At 37.1% G+C, this 26,511-nt stretch overlaps 2 protein-coding genes across 3 annotated transcripts; one reads left to right on the plus strand and one right to left on the minus strand.

Annotated features, from left to right (window-relative positions):
* Positions 1-1,854: 1,854 nt before the first annotated feature.
* On the minus strand, positions 1,855-17,912 carry LOC107685510 (trichohyalin-like). 2 transcript variants are annotated; one of them, XM_016482103.1, is made up of 15 exons: positions 17,336-17,912; positions 13,667-16,393; positions 11,744-11,792; positions 11,209-11,249; positions 9,718-10,061; positions 8,630-8,790; positions 8,270-8,422; positions 8,039-8,168; positions 7,734-7,808; positions 7,529-7,618; positions 7,290-7,438; positions 7,008-7,151; positions 5,521-5,591; positions 5,324-5,428; positions 1,855-3,164 (listed from the first exon to the last, which is right to left on the minus strand). In XM_016482103.1, exons 2-15 carry the CDS (start codon positions 16,212-16,214, stop codon positions 3,028-3,030), a joined length of 4,197 nt encoding a protein of 1,398 aa, XP_016337589.1. In that variant the 5' UTR covers positions 16,215-16,393; positions 17,336-17,912; the 3' UTR covers positions 1,855-3,027. The 2 variants fall into 2 exon arrangements, with proteins under 2 accessions (XP_016337589.1, XP_016337588.1); XM_016482102.1 differs by having other exon boundaries at positions 13,259-16,393.
* A 2,786-nt stretch (positions 17,913-20,698) lies between these two features.
* LOC107685512 (cation-dependent mannose-6-phosphate receptor-like) lies at positions 20,699-26,301 on the plus strand. The gene is made up of 7 exons (XM_016482104.1): positions 20,699-21,016; positions 22,475-22,641; positions 22,734-22,891; positions 23,250-23,356; positions 24,226-24,356; positions 24,466-24,592; positions 24,694-26,301. Exons 2-7 carry the CDS (start codon positions 22,493-22,495, stop codon positions 24,817-24,819), a joined length of 798 nt encoding a protein of 265 aa, XP_016337590.1. The 5' UTR covers positions 20,699-21,016; positions 22,475-22,492; the 3' UTR covers positions 24,820-26,301.
* The last annotated feature ends 210 nt before the right edge of the window (positions 26,302-26,511 follow it).

The raw sequence follows: 26,511 nt of genomic DNA on the forward strand, positions 1-26,511 counted from the left end.
AAATTAAACCCTGCGGCTCGTGAGGATACATTGATGTGTAAAGACACAAAACGATCGGTCTGTGCAAGAAACTAAACAGTATTTATATCGTTTTTTACCTCTGATTCACGCAATATCCGAACTGTTTGAACTGTCCTGAGCGGTGGCGCATCCTGCTGAGCGCGTTCTCAGACGCGTCTTCTTCTTCTTGCTTATAAGTGCATTACCGCCACCTATCTCTCAAATGGACATTGACACTCTATCTACAATCTCAATTAGGAGTGTCAATGGTCCACTTGAGAGATAGGTGGCGGTAATGCACTTATAAGTCTGTGATCCGCCGTAAAGCAAGAAGAAGACGCCTGCTGTTGAGAACACGCCCAGGAGGACATGCCGCCACTCAGGACAGTTCGGACATTGCGTGAATCAGAGGTAAAAAACAATATAAATACTGTTCAGTTTCTTGCACAGACCGATCGTTTTGTGTCTTTACACATCAATGTATCGTCACAAGCCGCAGGGTTTAATTTGGTTTTGTCTGTGTATGTTTTTTTTTACTCTCAAAGCCGTGATTCCCATTCACCTCCATTATAAGATTGACAGACTGCAACGGTTTGTGTTAAAAATTTTCGTTTGTGTTCTACTGAAGAAACAAAGTCACCTACATCTTGGATGCCCTGGGGGTAAGCAGATAAACATCAAATTTTCATTTTTGGGTGAACTATCCCTTTAAGCCTAGTCCTAGACTAAAATGTAAATCTGAGCTGGTTCAACTGAAAGAAACTTGCACTGACAGATCTTAAAACATGTCAGTGCCTTTGTTTTGTCTTAAGATGCACACCAGTAATGCTTTTTTCTAAGGCATGTTTATAAAAATTACTTAAATGTCCTAATTGAACTATGGCCTAATCCTGGCTTTGGCTAAGCCCTGTCTATGAAACCGGGCCTAAACTAAACTAAAATGAACAGCATTACTATTGTTCATTGTTGATTTATTCCCATTTATACCCTAGTGAAAAATAAATATACTAAAATGTATTTAAAATACATTTATTTCATGCTAAGTATACTACATATACATTTACATATTTATGTACTTAATAAAAAATATCCTGCAATTGTACTTACGGTATACTAAACCGATACACTTAAAGTCTGCTGAATCGGAACAACTAATTTTGTACTTAATGAACTTTAATTGTCCGGAAGTAGTGCTGATGTCTTACTAAAGATATACTGAAGTACTGACTGTGCTAAAGTGGAACTGTTGCAAGTATACTTTAGGTACACTTTAAATATCTTACATTTAAAGACCAATATTATTCAAAGATCATACAATCCTCAACAGTTGTGACATTAAAACACATTTTAGGCTTAATATTAAAAAAATGTGCATTGTGCACAAGTAGTACGCAAAATAAAGTTTAATTCAAATGTTTATATCACTAAGTCTCGAACAATGTGTCAGTAAATATGTTAATAGATTTGAACTATACTAAGAATGAAATGAATGTATTTTAAACATCACTTTTTTTTTACTAGGGTAATACATTATTTATAAATCTTGAAATTCTAAAAATTTATTAGTATATGTAGAAATGAACACTAACCTAAATTAATTCTTAAAATTATTTTATTTTGTTAGTTCATGATACCTAATACATTAACTAATGTTAACAAATTGAACCTAATTGTGAAGTGTTACTGTATTTGCATTATCTTGTACTTTTTAATGTAATTTTCCTGTCTGCTACTATTGTTTACGGGTCAGGGCTCAAGTAGATTTCAGTTTCACCTCAGGAACCAATCATTTGTGAATATTTCAAGTACAGTTTAGTTGATCACAAAACCATTTTCCACTGTTGTTTTTTTTTAAATTTCCATATAGCCAAGAAGCTGTTTATATAGTCTGGTCTTTTTTGTCATACTTAAAGAAACATTAATGAAATGTTCATTGATTCTTCGTATTGTAAATCACACTAAAGCATTTGATTTCCTACTGAATCCTGTGCCACTTTACTCTTTCATTCCGATTCTTCTTTCTTAAGCTCTTGCTACCTAATGGCCTTCCCATAATTCTTCAAAGTGCACTTGATAAGACTAAAAACCCCATCTGCTAAACCATGAAATGTTCTTTCAGGAAACTAATTATCTGTTTATTTTTAAGGCATATTACAGTTATATGCTAATCAGTTTGAACAGGAAGCAGAGATGGAATTACTCCATGAAAAATAATACTTTTAGCTTTTATGTTAAAAACCTATATTATGTACATTGTAGACAACCTTGGGTATTGTACACTTTTTGGTCTTAAAAAGTAGGCATCCGTAATTCTTGATCCTAAATAAAATTTGCACTTTGCTAAAGTCCACTGTTTTTCACAGCTATTAATAATTTGTCCTTTTGCATCTTGTGTCCTAGAGCACACCAACAACTCTTCAAACTGTATTCCCATCAGGCTGCAGTCCGACAGCATTTATATTCCACGCTGAAGGGGATCTGATGTTTATAAATAACAGAACAAGTAGTTTTGGTGCAGTATTCAGCGTTAGACGCCAACTTAGATCCAGCTTATGTCTTATATCCAGCTGTCGTGGTTCCTCAGTGAGACGGCTTGCTCAGATTGAGGACAACAGACTGTAGTCCAAATCTCTGCCCATGAATGACTCCCCACTTCCAAATTTGAAGAAAGTCTTATAGAAACACTATGGAAGCTGCATAGATACTCATTTGGAGCAGGTACTGCATATGGATGCATTTGTGCCATTTGCAAAGTCCGTCAATGTCCATAAGGTATCTAAGAAGTTCAGTTGCTGTAATTCAGCATCTTGCCAGACCCTTTTGCAGGGTGTGGAGTAGTACCCTGACATGGGTGAGGCCATAACACCCACATCACCCTTATCAGCTTGAGTGTATACACAAAATAAATAGAAACTTCCCATGAAGTTGAGACATAAATCCTTAAAGTTCTTGAAGGCTTTAAAGTAATACTAAAAAATTGTAATTGAAAAAGTCCACCTGAGAACATTGAAGGCAATACATATTGCTTCACATTGCAGCTGAAGCAATTTTCATGGTGTCCAGCAGATTGCGCTTTCTTGCTTTGTCACTGACTATTGTCTCCAGATGAGACTCAGGGGCCCAACCACGTTGTCTGTCTGACAGACGAGTTCCTTCCACCCAGCCTGAATAAAAAGGAGAGAATCATAAATGGAGTTTGTAAAAACATCCATTAGCAATTCTTGAATTCTGCTTGTGACAAAACAACGTTAGTATCTACTAGGAACTTGCTTTGTTGACTAGGAACTTGTTGAACTGTTCCTGAGAACAGACATATAGAATATGCTCAGTGGAGTTCATTTATCAGTACTATGATGACAACTCATTAGTAATACAATCATATACAGTGTGTGGGAAAATATGCCTGTTTACATAAACTGTGGTAACTAGGAATGCCCTAGTCATGAAAGAATGGTTATATCAGTCTTAAAAATCTCTATGTGTGCATTGTTAATAATACTGGTCCAAATAAGGAATACAGAGTCTATCCAGGTGCAGCTGGAACAGCCATCCCAAATATTGTTCTTAACCTTGAATGAGTCACATGAATTTCACATCTGATGACAGAAGAACCCTCTCTAGGGATTTAGAGCCAAATCCAACTGCTTCTGACTTTCACCATACATTCTACAACGGTAGAGTCCAATCCTGCTCCTGGAGGGCCACCTTCCAGCAGAGATTAGCTCCAGCCCTAATTAAGCACACCAGAACTAGCTAATCTAGGTCTTAAGGATCACAAGAAGCTTCCAGGCAGGTGTGTTGGAGCTAATTTTTGCAGTAAGGTGGCCCTCTAGAAGCAAGATTGGACATTCCTGTTCTAGTGACCTAAATCAGTGCTTCTCAAACCTTTCCTGGGGACCCCAACCACTGCATATTTTGTATGTCTCCCTTATTTAACGCACCTAATTCAACTCATCGGCTCATTAGTAGAGTCTGCGATACTTTAACTTGGTGTGACCTGTGAGGAAGACATACAAAATGTGCAGTAGTTGTTGGGGGTCCCCAGGACAGGTTTGAAAAGCACTGACCTAGATCTGGGGTTTCCAAATCTGGACCTGGAGAATCCGCAACACTGAACATTTTGTATGTCTCCTTAATCAAACACTCCTGATTCAAGCATATCCTAACCGGAGCTTACGCTACGCCTATGTCATCCGCTGGAACGCCACGCTCTTGGGAACGCGCGCACAACAACAACAACAGTTAGCGGAAGCTAGAGATTACGATTTATGAAGTTTTAAAGCTGCAGTCCGTAAGTTTTGCCTCTTTGTCGCCATCTCTGTTTAAAACCTGCAATTGCAGTTATTTGTGGAATTATTTTCTTAAACGTGGTTTGTGCGTCGGCACAGCTCCAGCGCGGATGAATCTAATGTTTTGAGGAGTATGTGTGGCTGTCAGTCACCGCACCGGTGTGGATACTGTACTTGGGAATCACAGATTCTAGCCTACGTCTAGCAATATATGACCTAAATAAGAATTTTCACTGTATATTGTCATCTAAACAAGTAACAAGTCTGACACTTTTGTTCTGACCAACTGAGGGAAAAGCATTACAATTGCGCTACAATGGTGATTAATCTTAACGATCAGTTAGCTTATATCACATCAAACCGTGCAAATTATTATTACTGTTATACTTTGTTAAAACTTGGGAAGCTGTAGGAGGTTCTTGAATCAGGTTGGAATTCCGGGACTATCTCTGTCCTATCCTAGCGTCGTATCTCCCTTTTTGTTACACTGCAGAATACCAGTACAACACCATCTTGATCTACCCACACAAGTTCTCCAAGAACTCTTTCATTGTATGTTGCATTAACAATGGAGAGGAGTCTCATAAGATGGGCGTTAACGGGTTGTTATATTTCTAGTCTACCACATATCCCTTAGATCTCTAGTGAATGTGGGCTTGGTCTAAACTTGGGCTAAACTAGACAAACAATAAATGTACTATAAATAAAGGCCAACATAGGTTCTACTTTATAAGGTGACTACTTGTTTATATTGGTCCGGGTGGTTTTTTAGGCTAAGACAACTGAACAAGTTAATTAAGATATGCAGGAGCTCTTGATAATTACAGACAAGTGTGCTGAATCAGAGTTGGATCTGAATTCTGGAGGTAGGTAAGATCTCCAGGAACAGGATTGGGCGCCCCTGGGCAAATGTGATTCCTAACATGTGAACAAACCTTGGCTTTCCTGGAAGCAGTGGCATAGTTCTTAGCACTGTTCTTAACCTTGTGGTTAAAGATCTTTTTCTTGTGTTCATGTGATTAGATTTAACTTACCATCACTACTCTGCTGGTGAACTAACAGAACATCAGCTTTCTCTAAACTTAGCTCATCTGGTTGCTGGGCAACAAATGCTCTGATGCACTGCACTTGTGAAATGTCTGCAAATGGAAAAAGAGAGCATGTTAAATTACTAGCATTAGAATATTTACTTTGACATTGCAGTTTCTTTTAAAGCAGGAAGCGCACATACCCTGAACTGCACTGAAGTCAATCTCAGGATAAGGACGTGAGAGCGCTGATATCCAGCGCAATTTATTGGCTCTGAGAGATGATAGAAAAGGAAAGATGGGTACAGATTAATTTAACGCAATATTCTGCACTACCAGATTGCAAAACACAAGATTGCTGGACCGAACTGAATTTATGCTGTCCAATATGTGACAAAGTTGCAAATATGGAAACACTACAGCAGAGCTGGGTAGCAACTGATTACATGCAATCTGGATCACGTAATCAGATTCCAAATTAATGACTTGTAATTAGATTACATTTTAAAATACTCATAATCAGACTACAGCTACATGATTACATATTATTTACACAATAGCAATAATTTATTCATAATTGATTGATTCTCCCTAATTCCTTTTTTTCCATCTTTTAAATTGTCCTTTTTAAAATAGCCTGCCGCTTATATACACTCAGAAAGTCTTCCAGTTTTGTGGACATTCACACAGAGACCAGTCATTAGTCAGGTGGCTACACAGCATTTGACCAGGTTTAAGAAGTGTTTCAACGTTGCATCAACTTCTGATGAGCACATTAATTTTTATTTGAATTATCACTCAGTTATTTTATCATGTATTACTTTTTTTTTTTTGTCTTGCAAATGCATTAAAATGCACAAAATCACAACTTTTTTTGTCATCTGTTCACCTAATATACAGTATTTTTATATAAAGTACCCGAGATTTTAAAATAAATATTTTAATAATGAAGTATCACATTTGCATGTTCATGGTTCTCTGACGTTGGTTATAGTTACATGACATGCAGGTAAACAAAATATAAAAAATTTTAAGCAAGTGTTCTATTTTGATTCATTTTAAAATTATTATTTTTTTAAATTTCATTTTTATGATTTAATTAATTATTAGCTTTTCATTGAACTCATAAACCCCCTACACATAAACCCCCTACAGTTCCTTCACAAACCCAGTTTGGGAAACCATGGCGTAATATGTTTAATGCACTTCATGTTGTTGATAATAACAAATGGAATATATTTTCTTACTCTTTGTATTTTTTTTATCAATATGGTACAATACGGTTCAAGATGAAAAATGAGATAGGTCAAAACAAAATTAATCTGAAAGTAATCTAAAAGTAGTCTGATTATATAACCTAAAATGTGTAATTTAATGGATTACGTTACTAACCAAAATTTGTGTCATGTAATTTGGAATCAATAACGGATTACAATTTGTAAGTAATTTACCCAACTCTGCAGTACAGCAGGGGTGTCCAATCCCGCTCTTGGGGGGAAGAGATACTAAAGAGCTAATTCAGGAGTAACTCATATAAACTATTGGAAGTTGGCCCTCCAGGAGTAAGACTGGACGTTCCTGCCCTACAGGGATGAGGACTTCACAGGCATGCACACGTGGCAGCCATTGCATGTTTACAAGATAGCATCAGCTTCTCTCTCATAATAGACATACACAATGACATACTTACTGGGTATCTGTCCGCAAGAGCAGGGCCTTTTGTGGCATGTGCAGATGGAACAGGTTTTTTTGTAAGGAATGCAGTTTAAACCTGCAGTTCTCAACCCGCAGCTCTGACACAGGTGCATGATCGATAACTGTAAACCTACCCCCTCTGCAAACAGGAAGTTAAGCGTTAATTGCACCATAAAACATAAGATATCATTTGCATTAAACATGAAAAGCCTGATTTCACTTCTCAAAGACTAAGAATGACAATTGAAGTATGGATGTTAAAGAAAGCCAAACGTACTCTTTCCGCAAAGAGACCAGGAGATAGTCATTGAAAAGGTGCATATAAACATTTCTCTCTTCTTCCCTGTCTTTCAGAGAAAAGTCTCTCAGTTCAGTCACAGGTCCCTCTCGTACCAGTCTGCGGGACTGACTGATCAATGGAAGAGTCTAAGAGACACAAAATAAGTCATTGTACATTCTGACTATTATTCAGATGGCATACAGTACAAATTAGGTTCCCAAACATGTCATGCTCACCCTGCACTCAAAGTCAACTTTGGCATTGAGGGTCACAAGTGACTCAATGTTCTTCATTTGAGAGATACTTTCATTACCGTCCTGGATCATCTGTTAAGAAGCAAGGAAACATGGGACAGTGGTGAGAAAGAAAACTGGTAAGAAATTCCAATGCAGAGATGTGGGTGACATAACTACATTGTTCCAAGTACATAAAGAGTCTAACCTTCTCAAGTAGTTTCATGGCCTTAATGGCCTGTGCTTCATCCTTGGTTTTCGGAGCAGTTCTCTTTACAATATTCTACCAACAAACACAAGAGAAAAGAGGGCATTTAGAAATGCAGCATGCCATATTCTTTGTGACAGGAGATGGATGGCATCTAATATCATGTTAATATAGCATATACGAAGAAGGCAGGGGAAATCACGTGCTCCTAGCAAGCATGAGTCATGGCATTTCCTGCAAAATTAGGGAATGTGTCATCAAGAAATGTGAGAGGCAGAATTAAACAGGACCAAGGAAGACAGTACCTGCACAAGCAATTTGAGGCGTGTGATTCTTTGAAATGGCAAAATGAGGAAAGACCGTAGAGGCAGTCGTTGACAAACCGGGTTACGCTCCAACTTTTCCACAACTCTACGGAATTCATGACTCTCGTCCCTATGAGAGATGGTGGAATGAATCCAAAAGAAATCACATGGACAAAAATAAAACAGGAAAAGCACATTTCCCACTTCAGATCGGTGCAAACAAATACTCACATCAATCTTTGATATGTCTTGTCCTGATATGATTGGTTGGTAAGGTATGGCACATACACATTTCTGAATCGTGGACAGTGTTTGATAATGATGTCACAGATGGTAAAGCGCATAATGTCCTTCTCCACTGCTTCTTCCAGCTGAGACAGAAAGCTAAGTGAAAAAAAGCATATATTAGTGACGTAATTCAGATTTGAGAACTGACTCCAAGATGAATTCATACACATTTAGGGAGTCTGAAAGTTATGTCTTATGATGTCAGCCGCACACATAGTATATGTAGCGATCTAAAAAACTAACATCAAAACTCCAATGTATTTATCTTCAGTAATTCGGTTAATTTAATGACATGATTCTAACCTGTGACTGATGGCTCTAACATCATTTAGCCTGGAAAACAGCCAGTTTTTGTCTTGTGAAGACAGGATAACGTTGAGCTGTTTGGACATGACAAAGTTCTCCACTACGATGTCCAAACTGCGGCAGCATGACGCTTCAGAGGTCACGACCTCAAACCTCACCTGAAAAAGACAGAGACTCTTCATGTTGCTATCGTTACTAATAAAAGCAAATATCTTTTGAAACACCTATTTTGTTGCAAGATAATTCATACATATTAGTACTGCAATGTACCATGAAATCCTGTTTCTGTCTCAGAGTTAAAAATTAAAGGTAACTGTAACATTATATATATAAAACTGTTGACTATTTTACACAATTACAATCAGTTACAGTGTTCCTTTATATCTCGAAACAAGCTAAATCTTGCAGAGAGGACTGTTACCTGCAACTGAGACTTTATATTTCTCTCAATTGTGGTTTTATATGTCACTCTGTTACATTATGTCATTTTTTATCACAAAATGTGATTTAAATCTTGCATTTATGAATTTGTTTCTTTTAATTGTTTACATTTACTTTAGTCTCATATTCTTATAATTGCATATGTGTTTCCCAATTGTGGTATTATATCTTGCAATGTGACTTTACAACTTATTGGAAAACCTTCTTACACAATTACCTGAATGTGTACAGTAAATACAGCCATAATGCAATAATGCGTACTGTGAAAACAGTGGGCACTTAAGCCAAACTTAAAAATGTCATTTAATTTAATAACAAAATATCAAAGTGGATTCAACGTACTTTTCTGTTAACAAGTGTTAGACCTTTTCTAACTTCACTTTTCACATTTTGACAATTACTTCCAACCACAAAGATCCTTTTTAGTAAATGTACGATATGTTAGTTCCCCTCAAGTTAGTTAATAGTTTTATCCTTGTGAAGTGTTTTGTTGCAAAGTGAGCTTGAGCTGTTTTTCTTTCAAATAAATCACACTTGGTTTGGAATGTTATTATCTAGTACAATGACATGTATCATACATTTTTAAGTTTACGACTTGAGCCACTTTTAATGTTTAGTAGGGGATACTGATCTAATAATTCTACCTCCTGCAGGCGTCTCTCATCCTCAGTAAGTTCCTCCAACTCTAGGCTGCTCCTCACTCCGGGGAGATCCTGCCACAGTGTGGGTGAGGAAGGAGAGATGGACAGGCGAGGGGACGGGGGTCTGTTTATGGATTGCTGAGGCACATTCAGACTTTTAAAGAAGTTGGTTTGGGACAGAGTGTGAGGGTATTGGAGGACTTGAGGGAGAGGTGGGAGAGGTCTGCGTGATAACTTAGGGGAATGATTTGGAGAGGAAGATGAACTTATTGATAGAGAATCAGAATGAGACAGCAGAATCTCTCTGTTCTGGACCACCTCACTGTACTCCTGATACAACTGAGAGTCTGCAAGAGAAAGACAAAATCACTGCTATGGTTCTAGAGCTGTGCTTCTCAATTGGACCCAGATTTTACATTGGATACAAGGAACCAAAATTGTTTATCAAAAAAAAATAAACACATGTCCTTGAAATCAAGCACTGACATTAATATTAGCTGGAGGAACTACATAAGCAAACAATAATTTGTATAAAACACTTTGTGGTTGGCAGAAACCAACCATGTTTACTCTCACTGCACGTGATCCCGTATTTAATGTAGCCTGGGTCATATTTTCTTTTACCTTTATGGTTTGTTCATGGTTTTTAAGAATAAGTGCATGGCATGCAACTTGTCTATGCTATTATCAGCCTAATTTGGCTAATCTGCCCCAAAAAAAACAGCTAAATTTGCTTAAAAACCAACAAATACTTATGAGAAGTTTACTATGCATTATGCATACATAGTAACTATGCATAACTTGTTTAATTGCATTTAGATTTAGCATTGTTTTTTTTTCTGTTGTCCACGACCCTCATCAGAACACAAAGAAAATCAATGCTAAATGCATATAATCATACCTTATACACTGATATAAATGAATTTGTTAGATACAGCAAAAAGAGCAGAAAAAAGGCTAAACCTGTCTATGATCCACCAGGTCAGACAGAGATCAAGTCAGAATGACATAGAAAGCAAACAAGCACAGCAGGTCAGTGATTGAACAGGGCAAAAAAAGATGTACAAGCAGGAACATCCAAGAAAGCGTTTTTAATACTAAGTGAGAATTTGCAACTGTTTATCTGCAGTTCCAAGTGATGTGCAAGCACAAACTTGTTCTTTGCCTGGAGGACTAGCAAAGTAAGCATAGTCAGGAATGACAAAACTTTCCCTGCTCTCAACATCTGAACTGTAACCACCCATGTATTTCCTATATTTTACAGCCAGTTACAATCATATTATGTACACTACCATGTATACATAAGGGTGTGTGTGAAATTGGGATTTGTATGACTGGGAATTGTATGTGTCTTAGTAATGTTTTAATGGATTTTGAAGACGTTAAACAGAAATATTTATTTGTAATCTGTTAGAGCAAAGTTCCTATAGTCTTTGGTTATATAGCCATGTCCATGTAAAGATCAAGACAGATAAAGACAATACAGAGACTTACTAAAGAATTTCGAATTCCTCTTTCTTGTCCTCCCAAGTTTCCTAAAAGTAAGAAGGAGAGAGAGAGAAACAGCAAAGGACATCTGTGATATAATGGTCATTTGTAAGATTGTAAGATTGATATTGTTAAATTTTCAACTGAACAATATTAGATGTCCAAAAAATGCACGAATTTAGATATTAGCACATTATAAATGGGAATCATAGAGCATAAATTGAGCTGTCTAATATGTCATTTGAACCAGTGTGCCTGCAGTATCAAACAAACACAGTAGTTTTCAGTTAAGGACACCACTGAAGAAATTTACTATTCATAGTCAGCCTCATTCCTCCAAAAATATCTACCCACCTGCTCTATGTAAAATAAGAACAGCTTTTATTAAGCTTGGCAGACACACCTGGAGTTGTCATCTCATGTAAGTGTACATGATTTAAACGTTTATCAAAATTACAATTAACTCCTTTACATGGAAAACATTTTTAATGAGGGACACAATATGGGAATGTTTATACATGCAGTATACATGTTCTCCTACCTTAGATCCATTTCACTCCAGGTAGAACATAATTCGTCCTCTTTATCATCTATACAAACCAAAACACAGAGAAATCAGCACACATCACAATGTTGTTTTTTAGCACCTTAAGCTTCCCTTAACCAAGATAAGATGAGAATTTAAGCAGCCTAAATCCAGTAACACTCCATCTCAAGCAAAAGAGATGGGGATGATTCTACATAGCTGTACACATGGGAACTGCCTCAAGCTTTCCAGTGAATAACTGAAAAGATAGACTAGACTGTAAGACCTCTGGGTATGAGCAACTCAATAGCTCTCAAGAAAATGTGGCAATAAATAAAAATAACCCTAATGCAATGAGAAATATGAAGGGGGAAAAAACAGGAACGTGTACTGGGGGAGGACTTGTTATGAATGAATGAGAACGGTTTAGTTTGTGAAACAAAGGAAATCTGGCAGCTCAAAATTCTGTCTCTTCCAAGAAATGCTGCTGTTTAAAGAGTCTTCAGTGGTCATGACTCCAACCCCCACAAGAATCCTCAGGAGCCCTCTGGAGCTTCCAGTCTTTTAAAATGAGACTACCCCAAAAAAAAAATGCTGGGGAATACATTATTAGTTACTCCTGCGGTATGAGAACCTAAAGTCTACTGTTTGTGTGGTTTCAGATTTCTTTAAAGTCCTAAGAATGGGTCTCTTTAAAAAAAAAAAACTTTTTGATTGAAATATTTACTGTCCTATATTACTATAAAAAGGTAAACAAACAATTTTAGGACTGTTTAGAATATTATTTATATTTTTCTGTTGGCATTAGATCCATCATTGACTAATTATGTCTGACCCAGTCAATATGAATGAAAACTGAAATCGCTGGGGTGTATCATGCTCTCATTCTTTAAAGTGTCTACAGTCACCAGCAATCCATTTGAACATAAAACACCATTCGGGACCCAATTGTATCAGATTAAATAGAAAAATAGTATTTACAACAAGAGAAAATGTAGGGTGGAACTTTTCATCCATGCTATTCAAAACACTGTCACATGCTCAATTTACCATACGGTTTATAAGGCCCTGCCATTGGCCTGAAGGGCCTTGGTGTGGGTAAAGAAAGTTGCTTATGAGGTAGAGCGAATAATTGCATATTCATAAACATTTTTAATGTTATTCCATCGCTGAGGTTATAAATAAGGATCTCACAGTCCCAACATAACTGCCACAAGGCTGTCAGTGAATAGTTTTAACTGCTTATTACTGTTCAAATGTTAGGAACACTCAATTAAATGACAGGAAAATAAACCATTTTAATGCCCATATTGACACTTATTTAGGGGAAGATGACTCATGGATTTCTGTGTTACATTCTTGCGTAAGCACATTTAGCCTCTCTACATGACATTATACCACTGGTATATTCAATTTGATAGAATAGGTTCAACAGACATCTCAAGACACATTTAGATCTCCTCACATGAGTGGGAGCAAGTGGGTCACTGAATATCCAAGTCAGCCTTCTTATGTTAGTCTTTCTCTCACCTGATTTGTTGAATATTCTCGTCCTGCGGTCCCTTCCAACTCCCTCTTCCTCTTCCTCAACCTCTTCCTCTTCTTTGGTTTTCTCCGCTGACTTTCGAAACCCTCGCCTCCTCGTGCGAGCCTCATTCCCCAAATCTCGAAAACTACTAGAGCTTAGAACAACTTCCTCTTTACTCTCTTTCTTCTTAGACACTTCTTCTACCTTCCCCTCTGCCTCTCCTTCTGAGGAAACCGTGTGCTGGTTAGAACTAGGATCCAGCCAGTCACGGTTCGCATTCAACTCTCTCTCCATCCCTCCCTGTTGTTCTTCTCCTCCCTCTATTATTTCTTCCTCTTTCCTTGATTCGTCCATTTCTCTCTCACCCTCTGTTTGTGTGTTGGTTTGCGTGTCTATGTGTGTCACACTACCTCTTGCATTTTCTGTGTCCACCGACTTTCGACCCAGGATCTCTCTCACCACGTTCTTGGCCCAACTAAGGTGAGGAGCAGTAGAGCATCGCTTTCGTTCCTCAGATGTGCTCCATGTCTCATCAGAACCAGAATGCTCCACTGGGTCTCCGGTAGGTTCTTTTGCTCCTCTTTGTATTGTGTCTTCACTATGAGTCTCTGTTCCCCCATGACCATTATCCTTGGATGGCCCTGAAGTTTCAGAAGGCTCTGGTAGGAAGAGTTGGGTGTCTTGTTCTGATCGCTCACTGGGAGGAATCATTTGGCCTTCCAGTGATGTTACGCCCTCTGTTGTCTGGTCATTACTCCCTGCTCCCTCCCCTTTGTCCTCATTAGGACAAAGACTGAGGTCAGCCATTGCTCTTTCAATGTCCTGTTCACAGTGTTCAACCTTTTCAAATGCTTCATTTATGCTCATTTCACCTTGAGTGCCCATGTTATGACATGAATGCTGATTGGCTGCCTCTTCAACAGTAGGATGTGCATATGAATTCTCATTGGTTTGTGACGTGGGATGGGTCTGACCAATCACACAAAAGACTCTTAAGGGTCCTTTTGGAGCTTCATTTGCTCCATTTTCTGTGTCCTCTGTAGTTCCTGAGTGTCCAGAGATAGCTTTGGGAACTCCACCTTCCCAGAATTCTTTGCAGTCTTCAAAATCCTCTTCCTCCGCATCATCCCCTCCACTGGAGACTGTTACAAATCCGTCATCTGCTGACATCATTCTGTTCTTCTCTGCTTCCGATTCTCCCTCACTTCCTTCCTCATTCTCCAAGTAGTCATATCTATTATTGCTTCTCTGTTCATCTCTATCATTTTCTTCCAAGTTATCGGCCACATTCTCTCTTTCCATCTGCCACTCTGATTCTATGGCTTCTTTATCATAAGCCATGTCCCCTTCCATCCTCTTCTCCTCCCTTTCTACGTCCACATCCCTCATGAACTCTCCAGCCCTTTCAAGTTCTCTATACTTGTCCTCAAGACATTTGCTCTTGCTTGGTTTCCTTCTCTCAGGCTCTTCTTCATTCCCTGTTGTCATGCTTTCTTTGTATCTTTGGATGTACCTCTCTCTTTCTCTCTCTCTCTCTGTGTCCTCTTTTAAACAAGATTCTTTTCTCTCACTTCGAGGTTCCAGCCACATTTTCCTTATCCTGTTCTTAGGTTTCTTTGTAACTGCTTCCTCAGCAGCAAAGCTTTCACTCTTCTCTTCTTCCCTCGGTGTAATCCTTACTTCCTGCTCTTCCTCTGTTCTTTCCTCCAGTCTTTCTTTATCAATCTCAGATGTGTTTTCTCTGTCTCTGTCCTCAAGGTTCTCTCTCATTGTCCTCCTTTTTTCATTCTCAATATCACTTCCTGAAATCAGCTCTCCACTATTCTCCATCTTACTTCTCCCTGTCTCTTTGTACTCTTTTACCCGCCTCTCCCTCTCTTCAATCTCTTTTTCAGAATACCTATCCCTATCTCTTATCCTTTCTCCATCCCTACACCTTCCTCTTTCAGTTGTGTATAAGTAATCTCTGTCCATTCTTTTGTCTTTGGAGTCTCTCGTTCTATCTCTTGGTTTATCTGTCTCTTTGAGTCGTTCTGAATTTTCTACTTTTGGATCATGGTAACCCGTCTCTCGGTAATCTCTTCCTCTTACTGCCTTGTCTCGCCATCTTTCGGCTTCTCTCTCTCTACGTCTCTCTCTCTCTCTAACTTTGTCTGCCCTTCGCTCTGCATCACTGTCTCCTTCACTCTTGTAGAGTTTGTGTCTATGTGTAGCATCTTCTTCTCTCGTCCTTTCCTTACCCCTGTCTCCATCACTGTCTCCTTCGCTTTTTGTATCTCTTTTCCTAGAACTCTCTCCATCTCTTTGTCTATCAGTCCTCCTTTCCCTGTCTGAAAAGCTCTCTGTCTCTCTTTCCATGAGCCGAGGATAATATCTGCCCTCTCTTTCTCTTTGTCGATGTCTTTCTCTGTCTCTGTCTGTCTCTCTTTCCCTCATGCCTGAAAGGTCACTGACCCCTGGATAACTTTCTCTCCTTCTATCTCTCATTCCTGAGTCAAACTCCCTGTCTCGTTCCCTCTGTCTATCTGGCTCCTCCTTTACGGGCCTTCTCATTTCATTTCTCCTCAGCTCCTCCCTGTTTCTTGCAATTTCTCTTTCACTCCGCATGTCCATGTCTCTGTATCTCCTCCTTTCCTTTTCATACAGTATGTCCTTTGGTCTTCCCATGTGACGCTCTCTTTCATAGTCTGTAAGTGGTGTCCTTCTGTCTCTCACTCTGTTTGGTTTTGTCATCTTTGGAAAAGTGTCCCCTTTTCTCCTCTCATTGTATCGATCTCCATACTCAGCCTGCTCTGACACTGATGAGCTTCCATTTGCACATCGATCTCCATTTCTCCGCCTCTCTCTTTCTCTCCAGTCAATCTCTCCATCTCTTCTTCGGGTTGCAAGAAATCTCTCCCTGTCCCTAATCCTATCACACGTGTCTGGCTCCATTTCTTTTTCTCTTGTTTTGTCCATCTTTCGGTGTTTACAAGTCTCTTCTTCACCCAGGTCACCTTTGTCAATTAGCTCAAGGACTCAGGTCACAGTTTGCACTTGATCGACAACCTGTCTAGTGCACCTTAAGAGGACTGTATCTGCACAGTGTCTTGGATGGCCCAATTAATTTGACTGGTTTCCATTGCAACATAGAGAACCTATAAGGAAAGTCAAAATTCAATCAATAAAGTCAATAAATCAATCAACCATATAAAATTCATATTCCAAAGAGGAAAACATTCAAACATATTCTTGGAAATCTTTAAAACTTTGGAGTATCTTGTTGAAACATGTCAGGTATATGCCTTGGCAGCTTAAACAGTTACTTAAACTTTTTTTTTTAAAAGTGTCAAGTTGAATGTCTAACATTAATTAAGTTGGCAGATGCTTATCTGAAGTGACTTAAATGGATTCAAAGTATGAATTTTATCAGATTTTTATTCCCAGACAGCTGAAGCCACGACCTTGGTGTTTCTTGCACTATACTCCACCAGATAAGTAACAGCAACGCAACAGATATACTTTTCTCATCAAACAAGTCACTTCAAATCAGTCTAATATATTGTTAGTATGCATAACACACATTGCCATTTATATTTTTTATTTATATACATCTCTTAACACTCCTGCAAATCAATTCAACTAATAAGAACTCATAAGATAAATTATATATACAGTTGATATACAGCCTGTCTGTCAGTTCAGCAAAATAAAAAGTTCAGTAATTTACAAAGAATGCAGTTCAAACAACCACTGCCCTATGCTATTCTTGTATCTTGTTCAGAGGCATTTCAAGTAATTCATGCCTATGAAGAGCCGAAGCACTATTTAAGAGAGGTTGAAGGAGCAAGTCTTCGACATAGCTGACTCATGTCAAGACGTAATGAATTATATGATCATGATGCACAACAAATTAACATGAACAGATTCATAAGAAAATGACTGTGGTGAATAGAATAAACAGATTAATATTCTCAGGCATGACAATGCAGTATTTGCCTGCGATGTGGACATGTTTGTTTACAAGAACTGTTTGGTTTACTAAAGTTACAACAAAAAGGAAAGAATGAAAAGTTTTGGGAATAATGCAGAGGACTCACCTGAGAAGTGTCTTGGGGGACGCTTCTCTGTCTCTCTCCAACTTTTCCTTTGCTTTCTTGACAAAGTGAAGCTAGCAGGAATTGCACAACTCACAGACATTCCACATATCAGTGTTTGCCCATTGAGAGAACCAAAGTTGAGTGTGATAAATGCTCTACTGAAAACTCTGATTTAATTATCCAGCCTGCCTCTGTCCTACTTAATGTGTTCACATAAGCAAAAATAGGTTTTAACAAAGTAAAAAGATTCTCAGAGTGTTCCTCCCTCTCTTTCTCTCTGTTTCTCTCTCTCTCTCTCGTCCCCTCCTCCCGCCCTTCTCAAATTCCCAAACAAGTTTGAACAGATTGACACTTATCTTCCTCCCCCCCTTCTGTTTCTGTTTTCCTTATACTTTCCCCCTCCAGCACTGTCTTAAAGAGGAGCCTAAGAAGTAACCTTCAAGCTCGCACGCAGCTTTTCTTCACTTCTCATAAACTCAATAGAGTCACAGTGATTGCGCTACAGCTTGTTCCAGTAATTCAGCCTTTCACTCACCTCACCCTCACTGGCACTGCATGCTTCTCTCTCACAGAAACAGGAAGTGCTCACATGTGTGCTGTGATTGGTGTGGTTGAAGATGCTGGGTGTGACTGTTCTCTAAGGTAAAGACCATAGACTGTATAAAAAGGTAAAGACATGAGAAAGAGTGACAGCAAAGGGGGAGGAGCGAACATTTATGAGTGTGTCCATACACAGTAATGTCGTCTGCAGCTTATGTAACACAAAAGTTCTCAGAAAAAGCTGTAAAAGACAGTGGAGCACATGACACATTTGCACATTAGGAAAGATAAACTGGAAAACACACTGAACAATGATGCACGTTTTTAAACTTTATAAATCTGCTCTTTTACACATTTTCTCTCTTTTTGTACAAAGCCTTTCCAAGTTTAGTTTTGTGTATTTTAGTATAAACTTTTAGTTTAAAATCAAAATATTTTTAAGTGATGAGTAAGCAATATTGGTTGTAGATTTTGAAATATGAAGCATTTTCTTTGTAATCCAAAATGCTTGAGTTTAATTGATAATTTTCTAAAGTGTCTGTTGATATAAATAGCCAAGTTTCCGGTCCTCATATTGAACCATCTGAACAAACTTAACTACAGAGTGTGCTGTTATCTGAACGCAAACAAGTATAACATAATAATCTAAACAAAACTGACACAATCAATGAAATCTCCTGGACAAAGGTTAGGAGAAATGATCAATCATCCACAAGCATGTTCTAATTGTATGACAGGCAAGAAAGGGCTAATTCAGGAAGACTGCAGTAAACTAATCAGGTATTTCAAATGTAATTACAAAGATAGAGGATTTCCTGAAATCCTAAAAGGAGAAAAGAAGTGCTAGCAGCATGGCCTTGGTTAGTTAGCTAACTAGTAGCTAAACCTCACCGCAAGAGAACATATATTAGGGTGACCATACGTGCCATTTTTCCAGGATGCGTCCTGGCCAGGATTTCTATATTGCCTAAAATATCTAGGTTTTGGCTTTGTTTGCGTGTGCAGACCGATCGGTGTATGACATCAAAATACCTCGAGAGCATTTTGAAAGCATAAGGAACCGTCTGTATGGTATTTTGATGTCATACACCGATCGGTCTGCACATGCAAACAAAGCCAAAACCTAGATATTTTAGGCAATATAGAAATCCTGGCCAGGACGCGTGTCCTGGGAAAATGGCACGTATGGTCACCCTAACATATATAAAATATATTGGCATATAATATAAAAACACATCTCACAAAAACTAGTGCACTTAAATTAGCCTATTTTGTTATTAATACAAAGCTGATGTAAGAACTGACTGAATTAACATTTTCGCTTCATGTGACTACCAGTATTTAAACACAGAACTTATGCTATATAAAGAATCTCACCAAACTCTGCTGGAGACTGAAAAACAGTTCAGTTATTTTCCAATAAATATGCACAAACTGGGGCCTAAACCCCTTGCAAACAGTTTGTTGTCTTGTCTTTTTCAACAGTTTGTCAGTGAAAATAGGTGCTTAGCCTGAACTGTTGATCATCAACTTTAGGATGTCAAACATAATTTTAGTCAAACAAAACTTTGAGTCAAATCTCTTGATCTCAAATATCTAGAAATGAACAATAATTTAAATAGACTAATGTTTAAAATAAAAAAAGTGGGAATTTTATGTTATAATTATCTATATATTACCAAACATATCTAATAGTTATCACCACAAAGACATTATTAGCTTTACATACATACAGTAATATGTATAAACAGTGTTGGGGAAAGTTACTTTTAAAAGTAATGCATTACAATATTGCGTTACTCCATAAAAAAAGTAACTAATTACGGTACGTAGTTACTTTTTATGGAAAGTAATGCGTTACGTTACTTTTGCGTTACTTTTTAAATCTGGACAGGGCTTGCTTGTTTGTTTTTAAAATAAAAAAGTTCTATTTTTGGCAAATATAAAAGCCTTTTCACACCAAAAGTGAAACGAATAAGCCTCAGGCTGAAGGAAATGTAAATTTACGTCCGTACGGTAGAATGCAGAAGAAGGAATTTCAACACACTTCAGCAATAAAAAAAGACACACAAATGTTGTCTAGAGTAATTTTTGCTTATTAGTATGGTTGAACTGGATCATCGAAGGTCAGAAGCAAAGACATTGGTTAATAGAATGGGATTAAATACATAAAGGATATTTGTGCTGTTTAACATTTAATTATTGCAGGTTCGCGTCATATTCTGAGTTGCATTATTTTTATTCATTTGGAGGAATACTGAATCTGTGTGTTTTTTTTTTGTGAGTGAGATGAATTAATGCATATTCATATTTATTTTAGATCTACAGTAACATCTTCTGATTTCTCTCAACATGGGGACAGGAGAGCCGTCAATCAATAAATTGGAAAAAAAAAAGTACCTTGCGTTACTTATTTGAAAAAGTAACTCAGATATTCTCTTGTAAATGAAAAGGTAATGCGTTACTTTACTAGTTACTTGAAAAAAGTAATCTGATTATGTAACTCGCGTTAGTTGTAATGCGTTACCCCCAACACTGTGTATAAAACTGTGGGAAAAAAATATTATTGCCTTGGTGGTTTTCAAATGATCTTTGGTCAGAAAGTAAGCTATGCACGTTCAGACAAAGGTAGCAGTGAAACAACTAATTAACGTTTGCCGTTTTGTCGTGCGGTTTACTTGCACGATAAACTCCACGTCGAACAGGACAGTTGACTTTGGCTTATCAGGAAAAACACGTCTTGTTTGAAGATGAACTAGATCTTTCTATACTCTTTGACTGTACTTGTTTGAGCAGCACTCAATATCCCATGTTCACGTGCAGCACTTCAGCTTCCGCCTTTTGCACAGTCACATGTGGCGCCCGTTTAGGTTCACTTCCGCGTTTGAACAGAAACCATTAAATCCTTTTGAATAATGCAAGCGTTTTAACGCGAATATAGTCAGAAGCTTGTTTATTCAATGTGTGTTTATCGATACCACCGGATATTTCGACGTAATGCCGTTAAGTATTGTTTAAAGACATAAGTGCGACAGTTTGGGAAAGAGAAGATCCCCAGGCTGGGTGGACACAACTAGACAGCTAATTAAGACCTTTACTTGTATTTATCTACAGTAAACACGGTCATAGGAATTCTGAAAGGTGCGTTTGTGATCCACTTTGTGCATTTCTTTCATTTCATGCATTTTAAAGATGACAGCTTATGCTAGCAGCATGTTTATCTGGTTTCCTAACTAAAGTTCTTCATTACCGTTTGCTTCATTGCTTACTTGAACTTGGATCCATGCAGTATAATTTTTGTGTTGTCTTTTTCAGTCATATAAAATAAACATCACACCGTTTTTGGCATTACAACCAGGCTTTTGTAGTTTTGGCATCAATTTGTAAACATGCACAATAATAGCATTTTCAGCGAGTTTGATAAAATTCTATTTTCAAATTAACAGCATCTGTCTTAAAAAAAAAAACATTATTATATTTGAAGAACCAGCGATGATCTTTCACATTTGGCGTTTCAGAGTGCACCTTTTTTTTTTCTTTGGTTAAAATCCTAAGCAATTTTGACCAAAAATATTTCACGTTTCAGGAAGTAATCGTTCAAAAGTTTGGGATCGGTAAGATTTTTTATGTTATTTAATGTAGTCTCTTATGCTCATCAAGGCTGTATTTATGTGATCAAAAATACAGAGTTTGTTAAATTTTCTTTCTAATATGCTGATTTATTACCAGTGTTGAAACTGGTGTGCTACTTAATATTTTTTGGAACCTGTGATACTTTTTTCTTTGATTATTTGATAAATAAAAAGTTAAAAAAGAACAGCATGTATTCAAAATAAAAATGATAAGTAAATAAAAAGTATAGATTTTATACAAAAAAAGAAAGAAAATGTACCGACCCCAAACTTTTCAACAGTACTGTATATTGTAGCAATTTATATTTTCAATAAACACTGATCTTTTGAACTTTTTGTTTATCGAGGAATCATGAAAAAAGTATTACAGGTCCCAAAAATATTAAGCAGCACAACTGTTTCCAACATTGATTATAAATCAGCATATTAGAATGATTCCTGAATGATCATGTGACACTGAAGACTGGAGTAATGATGCTGAAAATTTAGCTTTGTTTCACAGGAATAAATTATGTTTTAAAGTGTATTAAAACAGAAAACTCTTAGCCTATTTTAAATTGCAGTAATGTTTCACAAATTAAAATTTTTTTTCTGTATTTTTGATCAAATAGATACAGCCTTAGCATAAGAAACTTCTTTAAAAAAACATTAAAAATCGTACTGATGAAACTTTTAAATGGCAGTGTATACTACTAACTAATAGCAAAAATGCGAGTTATGAAATACCAAATGTTATTGGAATTAACCAGGAATTAGGACACAGCTTGTCTAAATTGTGTCCTAGGGTTCTTCACTAATCATAAAATACTCTGTGCATACTGAGTCTGTATAATGAAATGTGTATTATATGCATATATTGTGTCAGGCTACTGTTACACTGCCCACATTTTGTGTGCATGCGTAAGTCAATCATTGGATAAATTCACTGATCAGTTTTTTTTTTAATGTGTTGCCCTTTTCCCATCAGGTGTCACCTGTGAAAGTCATGATGCTGTCTCTGAGAATAATCACTCCTCTTTTCGTACTTCTTGCTGGAGTGCAAGCTGAGTTCCTCACAAAAAACTGCAAGCTGATTTCAGGGAGCGATTCTGAGCAAAATGCGCTCAATTTACTGGAGCCTCTCACCAATCAAAAGTAAGACAGGTTTGTTTCAAGTGAATCTAGCATTCGTCCGGTTTGCAGGTTGTGCTGGTCTTGTTAACTGTCTTCATATTCACTCTGAACAGCTTCACCGCAGAAAGACCGGGGGAGGGATATTTGTATATTTTTCAGGTGTGTGGAGATGCTGGCGGAATGAAGGATGCAGGTCTTGTGCAGCAAGAAAAAAAAGATGGAAAGCTGGTTCGAATTGGGAACTACAACCAAACACGAGCTATTAGAGGAAGTATGTAACCTTGCTTGCTTCTTTTTGCTACAGGTGGACTTTTCTGAATTTATCTTTCGGTCTTTGGTATCTCTTTGAATATTATAACAGTTGTTATCAATGTTAATTTATAATAACGACTACTGAATTTTTCTTTTCATTGTCTGCTGATTCTTCTGTGGATTGTGGCTTTTGTTTAGTTTAGTTATATAGTAGCAGTTAGCAGGGATGCATTGCAAGAGAACATTGTAAATACAACCCACATAAAAATAAAACACATCAGTTTTGACTAAATTACAGAACTTTTTCTAGGTGTCACTGGAAGCCTTGTTAACTCGGTTTTTTTTTTACCTTAGTTCTCCTTTTGTTCTTGGTGCAGGTGACTGGGTTCTGCTCTTCTATGAGGGGGGAGATAAATATGACAGCCACTGTTCACAAGAGCCAAGAAGAGCCATGATTATGATTTCATGCAGTACGAGTGCTAAGGTATGAACTTTTTAATGCTTTTGAAATGACAATTGACATTTTTTACTCTCTACCCCTATAATGATTAAACAAAAATGCATTTATTTATTTTTCATGTACATTTTAATATATTATTAGATCTGGATAAGAAAGAATTAAGCGTTATATCATTGATCCTCATAACCAGTGTTGGAGGTAATGCATTACAAGTAATGTGAGTTACGTAATCAGATTACTTTTTTCAAGTGACTAGTAAAGTAACACATTGCTTTTTAATTTACAAGAAAATATCTGAGTTGCTTTTTCAAATACATAAAGCCCAGTTACTTTGTTTTCCCATTTATTGACTGACAGCTCTGTGTGCTGTGTAAAAATGATATTTACAGCACTATAGGTCTAGACTAAATGTGAACATGCATTTACTCATCTCACTTGCACAAAAACAGATCCAATATTTCTCAAAATTAATAAAAACAGGCTTATTCATTTCAATTTTGGTGTAACAGGTTTTTTACAAATTACTTTCCATAAAAAGTAACTTATTATACAATTAGTTACTTTTTTGGGGAGTAACGCAATATTGTAATGTATTACTTTTAAAAGTAATTTTCCCCAACATTGCAAATATTTGTTGTATTTCTGTCAACATCTGATCCACATGTATATGATATATAGTTGCTAAAAATAATGCAAAATTAGATACCATATAAACAGAGTTAGTAGCATTAGTGCGTTATCGTGTTGGAACTAAATAATTATCTCAGGTATGCAAGATAGATTTTACCCTGACAATAACCAAAACGATCTTATAATTTCAACTGCAATTATTTCTTGGCTCTTATGAATTTTTGTGTGTGTGTGTGTGTGTGTGTGTGTGTGTGTTTTCTTAGAATGCATTTTCAGTGGTTTTGGAGGACAATCAGAAGGAGCAGGACTGTTATTACCTGTTTGAGCTGGACTCCAATGCAGTCTGTCCTGTAATCCCATCCAAACTCAGTGCCGGCTCCATAATCCTTATTATGTGAGTGCTTCAAAATTCTCACTGGGATCGACACACCATTAGAGACAGTTAAGGAGCAACATTAATGTCATACTTTACATGTAATCATGTTCCTGTTTGCTCTCCATAGTGTGTTCTGCTGCCTGGCTGTGTATCTTACTGGTGGATTCCTCTATCAGCGACTGGTAGTTGGAGCCAAGGGAGTTGAACAGTTCCCTAACTATGCCTTTTGGTCAGAGATTGGCAACTTATCTGCTGTAAGTATAATAATTGCATATACATTTGTCTCAGTTTATCTTGTTTTGGTCCATTTTTTTTTTCTTTATGAACCAAATAAATATTTTTTTTATCCTAACAGGACGGATGCAATTTTGTCTGTCGTTCCCGTGGCAACAGAGAAGAAGCGCCCACATATAGAGGCGTGGGTACTGAACCTCTTGGGGAAGAGCAAGAGGAAAGGGATGACCATTTACTTCCCATGTGACCAAATCACATCAACCAATGAGAAGAGGCTGGACAGTTATTACGGTTTTGGAACCCAAAGAGAGATGTTCAGTTCAGAAGGCGTGTTTCTAGTTCAGAAGTGCTGCTGTTTTTTGTTTTTTTTACTACCCAATAGCACTTAATCTCTATCCCTTAAAATGTTGATTTGGTGTTTGTTAAATGTTAAAGTTTGCTAACTAGTTTTCAAAAATCCAAAACCCACAAATATATTTGATCATTTGATACTTATGACAAGATATCATCGACATGCAACACTGCCCGTGTTTTCTCTATAGGAAGTAAAAGACATCAACGCTGCTCGACTGATTTACTTGTAGTTTGGTACAAGTGCTTAATTTGTTTAGAATGGTTAAATCAACTTTTACTTGGAGTATGAACCCATGTTTGATGAAACTTAAATTAATTTTTAAGCTTATGCTCCACCAACTCAATCAATTAAATGTTTAAAAAGTTTTTCTTATTTCCAGATTTTCAAAAAAAATTCACTAATATCGATTATTTGAAAAATTGGACTCATTCCCAATTCCAAATTAGCTATTTGTTGTGAAATATTGTGTTAGTATAAAGAAGTTACAAGGATCTGATGAGGCCTACCTCTTCAGCCTGTTACAGCCTGTATGTGATGTTTCTGAATGATGTTATTAATGCTATCATAAAGGTTATTAATACATTTGAAGAAAAGTATGCCTTCTAGAAGATAAAAAGGTTTTCTGTGAGAGACCCATTTGTGGCACATTATTGTTGATAACAATTAACAGTTGAAGTGAAACAACATGAAAGGGAATGTGTTTCCGTTTGGTTGGTTTTCTTTTCACTTTGGCTGCTCGATATTGCAAATGTTTATGATACTTAGACTGTGATCTATTTCATACAGTATAAATAACTGTAAATCCTCACTGGAAACCACGGCAAAATTCCAGACTATGTTTTCCTTTCACCACTTTTGTTTAAGTACTGTTTGTTTGAATGCATTGAAGCTTTTTTGTTTTTTAGTGGAGTCATATATTTCCCCTAAACATAACCATGTTCTTGAGGAGCCAAGATCGTGAATGAGCTTAAACACTCCTGTTTTTGAGGTATATAGATCATAGCCTTACAACTATTTGCAGAATCAGGAGGAAGAGAGCTGATGGTTATCAACCCAAGCCATACAAGGTGCTGTGAAGTTTTGGTCTGTGTATAAAAGCTAGAGGCTCCTTGAAAAGCACTTCTAATCATCAGATCGAAAATGCTGGTTTAGCTTCTGCTTTAACAACTAGAGTCCAAATTAATAGCAGAAAGATATATGATGCATTGATTTGGCTTGGTTCTGATGTACTGTACTTCAGGCCTGTGCAAAGAGGGGACTTCACTGTCCTTGCTACTGCTTTATTCTTTACCATTTTAGTGTGAAAATATAAATTTTGTTTGCTTTGGAATTGTTGAGGAGAAAGTGTGAATAAAGTGTTTGATTACTGGTGGGTGTACGCACTTGAGTAGTTCTTTACAGTTTACATTTTCTGCTGTAGAGAAAACTGGTGGCTTGCATTAAAGCTTTAGAACCTTGAACTGTTCTTTGAGCATTTACAACTCTTTGACTATAAAACACATCTCCACACAAGCTTAATTACACATTCTTAATCATTTCTTCACAGCCTCTGTTATCAGCATAAAGTTGCAGGTTATACATTTT

The sequence above is a fragment of the Sinocyclocheilus anshuiensis genome, unplaced genomic scaffold (genome assembly GCF_001515605.1).
Source record: "Sinocyclocheilus anshuiensis isolate Anshui unplaced genomic scaffold, SAMN03320099.WGS_v1.1 scaffold185, whole genome shotgun sequence".
In the NCBI taxonomy this organism is placed as follows: Eukaryota; Metazoa; Chordata; class Actinopteri; order Cypriniformes; family Cyprinidae; genus Sinocyclocheilus; species Sinocyclocheilus anshuiensis.

Excerpts from the sequence above, each read along its gene's own strand:
- LOC107685510 (XM_016482102.1), bottom strand. The coding sequence starts at position 16,214 with ATGGACAAAACAAGAGAAAAAGAAATGGAGCCAGACACGTGTGATAGG. Across the intron at positions 7,809-8,038 it reads GCCTCAAATTGCTTGTGCAG|AATATTGTAAAGAGAACTGC; the intron begins GTACTGTCTTCC and ends GTTTGTTGGTAG. Across the intron at positions 7,439-7,528 it reads AAGTTGACTTTGAGTGCAGG|ACTCTTCCATTGATCAGTCA; the intron begins GTGAGCATGACA and ends TGTGTCTCTTAG.
- LOC107685512 (XM_016482104.1), top strand. The coding sequence starts at position 22,493 with ATGATGCTGTCTCTGAGAATAATCACTCCTCTTTTCGTACTTCTTGCT. Across the intron at positions 23,357-24,225 it reads CATGCAGTACGAGTGCTAAG|AATGCATTTTCAGTGGTTTT; the intron begins GTATGAACTTTT and ends GTGTTTTCTTAG. Across the intron at positions 24,593-24,693 it reads AGATTGGCAACTTATCTGCT|GACGGATGCAATTTTGTCTG; the intron begins GTAAGTATAATA and ends TTATCCTAACAG.